Below are 4,936 nucleotides of genomic sequence, written 5' to 3'. Positions count from 1 at the left end.
TAACAGCGTTGGGTTATAAGTATGTTCAACATGTTGTGATAAGGTCTGTAAAAGTGGATAACATTTTTCAATAATTTCACTGGTGTTAAGAATTTGCGGATATTAGTCAATTCGCGAATATAGCGAAATTAAAATCCCCGCGAAATATAACCACTATAAAGTACTGATATAGAGTTAATGTTATTCTACGACAACAAAGAGAAAACAAACAGGTTACCTTACCTAGAAACTCGTACTGTGCTGCTTTGTCGACTAAACTCTGGTGAATACTCTGGATAGTCTCCGATATCATCAATTTAATCTCGTCACCCTTCTCTACAGAGATCTTCATCAGAGATTTGTACAACTCGGTCTCCTTCCCTCGTGCAAATTCTAGTTTTTTCGGAGTGATCATCATGTCTCGTGCCATGTCAAATGCAGAAACGATAAACATATTTAGAGATCGTTCGTGACAGTTGTTCAGGACAGTAGCCGCATTCACGAGGTACCGCTGAATTGTTTGCTGGACGAAGTACACAATCCTGGAGGGAAACGATGCGAAATTATCGATAAGTTCACTATCGACCTCGTAGTAGTCAGTGGCCATTGTGTTGGTGAGGTTTCTACTACCTGGACTTTCGCTCAGATAGCCAATATCACAGAGTTGATGAAATACTAAAGAAGATGTCAATATCACACGTCCCTTACACGTCCCTTTGGAGCATACACTTGACAGCGGCGACGACATTGGAGATACACAGTAATTCGGTTCGTCAATATTAGTCAAATGGTTCTGGTTTTCATGGTCATCAAGGTCCTCTATAGAACCATTGCAACCTGCTTCCAGTTTTTGTTTACTGGCATTGAGATTTTTTTCTGTAGTCCTGCTTCCATCACTAGAATCTGACTTTTCTGTACTTACCCCAACGAAACACACAGGCTGGTAATGACTTATTGTCTGTAATTTCTTCAGAAAACTTAAATCCTGAAGTAGAAAAAGAAAACTGTGAAAGAAGCATGCAGGCATCAGATTTGGTTTTTCAAACATCCATTAATTGGACATGTTCATGAAGAGTATTTGCTGAGTTGCATTACTGCTGCATCTTATCATGAACTAATTGTTCTGACTGTATTTTTATATCTATATCATACTGTCAAATTTCTATGAAGAAAAGGGGTAGTGGTCTGTTTTCCTACAACAGGGAAAGATGAATTTCTTTCGAAAATTAAACACTGACAGGTCGGCAGGGTTCATCCCAGTCCATCAGTAGCACACAATGTCAATCTTAAATGAGTGGAGAGAGAAATTAGAAATTACTTGAAAAGAGATATATGGAGTGAGACGTGATTGTTGGTGGGTTTTCATTAGAACACCAAACAGGTTGTAAATCATGAAATACTGTAAAAGATTATCGTAAAAAATTATCCCGAAGTGGAAATGCTAAAGATTTTCAGGTTGAGTAAATTAGCATGAAGATTTCCACATGGAAATATGTATATAAATTACAGATATATATAGAATATCAAGATTTCGGAACATTTGCCAACGTGAAAATTTCAACCACAGGGGAAGATATCAGATTATAGATAAAATTGTAACTATTAACTCATTGACTTCTGAAGTCACATTAAGACTCTTCCAAGATGACGAATTGTACAGTTTATTGCTAAAATCCAGGGGTGAATTGGTGAAATATGTTTATGTATTCTTATATATTTCTGTTGGTGCTAGTTATATAAGTTATACGTAGAGTAGCTCACCAAATGTAGGCAACACCGTGTTGTATGTGAAATGTGTGACAAATATGTAACAGGTGTGATCTAATTTTAGAAGTAAGATATACATGTCGCTTCCCAGAAATTCTAGATTGATTGACAACGATCGTTATACAGTACCAGGTAAATAAAAAATATTCAGTACAAGTCCAGTAGCCCGATGCATGGGGATGGGACTAGTACAAATGTCAAGGCTACTGAAATTTTCAATATTTACAATGAAAATATAGAATAAACTATTACAGTATTAGTTTACATGTCCTGCCTACTGGTAATTTAAATATGAAGTGAACACCCCTACCTGCATGCATGTACCAATTGAAATATAGGTTGAACTATTGTCAGTTTATGTATCCTGCTTGCTAGTAATTTAAATATGGATTGATCATGAACACCTCTTCATACATGTACCAATGAACATATAGTTTGAACTAGTACAAGTTTACATAACCTGCCTGCTAGTAATTATAATCTAAATATGAATTGAACACCCCTTCCTGCATGTACTTATCTGCATACTTTTTCCTGTTTCTAAACAAAATAACATTTCAAAGTCTGAAATATCAGATTTGTAATAGGAAATCTGACACAGCCCTTTAACTTTTCCCCCCGACTTGATATATCAAAAACCTACGTTTTCTGTAAGCTCCTGTGTCTGGAATGCAAACAGGAGAATGGGCGAGACTTTCTCACAGCATTTACTGTACTTCTGTTCCAGGTCACTCCCGGAGTCATTCATTGAGGGTGACACAATGACCTTTGCCCCGTGTCGGAGCATCGAGTGATTGATCGACACTTCCAACACAGCTGTTCCGTTAGCCCCATCTAAACTGGGGTTCTCTGAAATCTCAATGTCTTCTATGGGTATTGTACTCCAAGGTCTTTTATAGGCTTCTAAATTTTCAGCAAGATCGTAACCGTCTGGAAGTGATAAACCAACAGACAGATTACTTCCATATTTGAACTGAACCATACGATTATTTCCATTTATGTCTCCGTTTTCGAATCTAGGGAAAATGTTTCGGCTGAATATCTCGTTAACCACACAGGACTTGCAGTAAGCATTCTGTCCAAAAATGACAATGCCTGGAGGTTTTCTTGCTGTGGCTAGTATTTCTTGTTCTTCCTCCTGAAGAAGCTCCGCTGAAAACAGCTGACCTGAAAATGGAAATAAAAATATCAGAAATGCTCACAGATTGTTGTCCTAACATACTTCAAAAGGTTCATATGACCATTTCTGTATATCTTACCCCTTACAATTATCTACCAGAGACGCCCATTGAGAAATCAGGCCGAGGGCCTAGAAAGCCTGAGGGCTGACATTGGTACAGGGTTATAAGCGTAGGATATAGAATTGGTCTTATAAGATTACCTTTAAACAACATGAATGAAGTTTTAAATGAGGCATACATGATGTCTAAATGACCTAACCTGCAAGGAAAATTGATAAGCACATGATGGGGAAAATATTGATGATTACTTTGTTTACCTGGTAATAATGATGCAATAATTTTGAAATTCAATATATATGTGCAAAAATGGCAAAAATGTTCACCCTGACTTACACAATTAGTTTCCAAAATAGGGGTCATTGTAAGTAACTTTTAGACATTATTACTCTATTAACTGGTAGATTGTGGCACAAATTTTTCCACATGATAAAATTGGAAAAGTTGGTAAGTAAGCAACTGTCACCAACACTGTCACCTGAAAGCTCTCTAACAAATTACAGTTACAAAACTTTACACCTTGTACATTAGTTAGTTTTACGGAATCCAATTGACATCTTCCCTGTACATAATCTTGTTGTCCTAAAATGGGAAAGAAAATCATGTGACACTGCATGCCTAATTTGCATACTGTCTTATATCACACAAAATGATAACAGTAATTATAGATTTTCAATGTATTTTTCAGTTTTATGTACAGTGGATCTGGACTACAATGACTGGATCACTGGCAATGAACCAAAAACAGATCCACTATATTCCTCCCTCTTACAATCTTTCAACAAAATTGTGGAAATCAAGCTTTAAGTACACGCACGAACCTAGATCCATTTCTGCGAGTATATTTTACTGACACCATGCATGACCAAATCTGGGTGAAACACGAAAGGAAAAATGCCGGGCAGCATTAGAACCAGGGACCTTGAACAGTTGATGGCTACCTTGCAACAAGTCATCGACCTAATGCAGGTTTACAAAATAGGTGTTAGACACGCAAAGGTAGAATATAAAATAGTATATATCATTATATGTACACACCAATGTTTTCGTGTGTCCACTCATGCTGCACCTGTGGTTGTATGCCACATTTAGATTTTGACTGCATGTACCGAAATAAAATAAATTGCATTGTACCTGATTATAACACAAAGGAAAAGCATTGACGCAAGAGATACAACAATACATGAAATCATCCTCATCTTGATAAGATAAGAGAACCATGTGTCACAAACGTCACACTGTCAAACCTTGGTCACCAAAAACTTTTCCTGTTCAGACATCTTTATCTCATAGCATGAAACCAGAACGTAAAGCTTAATTCTAATTTAAATCTAGTTATTAGCCCTATGTTAATGAAATTTAGTACGATGGTACTTTAGACGAAATGTTACGCGTACCCTTCTCAACTTTTAATCTATGAAACTACGTCTGTATCTTGTGACCCTCTATGTCACCTTACTCACCAGCTTCTGACCTTCCCGACTCATTTATGTCATCAAAGCATCGTTTTGTGTCGTCTAAGATGATCTGTAGTCTCTTAGAACAACTGTTGAAACGGTTGATTTCGGTTGTCAAGCTCGCCATCCTAATAGAAAAATGAAAGTTCAGAAATAATCCCTTCCGCCTGCTCTCTCCTCCATTTTCATTTCGCACTGGGATTAGTGGCGCGTATTGCGTAGAGTTATTTCCCTTTGACTGTTATCGCATTTAGCTCGCTTTCATTTAATCGGTCGGACCGGTATATATATATACGTAGATTGCTACGCGTTTGATCATTATATATTTATTCCATTATTAAGAGCCCAGGGTCTGATGGTTTTGCAGCAGAATTATTTAAAGCATTTTGGAAATATTTGGGTGTTAAGGCATTAATTATAGTCTTTTAGTTGGTCAGCTCTCAGTCACACTTCCAAAGGGAGACAAGCCACGTCATTTTCTGAAAAACTGGAGAC

The 4,936-nt window shown here is 37.1% G+C and overlaps 1 protein-coding gene across 1 annotated transcript; it reads right to left on the bottom strand.

Moving 5' to 3' along the window:
* Positions 1–52: 52 nt before the first annotated feature.
* Positions 53–4,623, bottom strand: LOC110444776 (dual serine/threonine and tyrosine protein kinase-like). Its single transcript, XM_021489135.1, has 3 exons — positions 4,448–4,623; positions 2,390–2,913; positions 53–964 (listed from the first exon to the last, which is right to left on the bottom strand). Exons 1-3 carry the CDS (start codon positions 4,566–4,568, stop codon positions 107–109), a joined length of 1,503 nt encoding a protein of 500 aa, XP_021344810.1. The 5' UTR covers positions 4,569–4,623; the 3' UTR covers positions 53–106.
* Positions 4,624–4,936: the final 313 nt, after the last annotated feature.

This window comes from Mizuhopecten yessoensis, unplaced genomic scaffold, assembly GCF_002113885.1.
Source record: "Mizuhopecten yessoensis strain PY_sf001 unplaced genomic scaffold, ASM211388v2 hete_36171110, whole genome shotgun sequence".
NCBI classification, from domain to species: domain Eukaryota; kingdom Metazoa; phylum Mollusca; class Bivalvia; order Pectinida; family Pectinidae; genus Mizuhopecten; species Mizuhopecten yessoensis.
The sequence above is the reverse complement of the archived record's forward strand: the minus strand, read 5'-3'. Positions and strand labels throughout refer to the sequence as shown.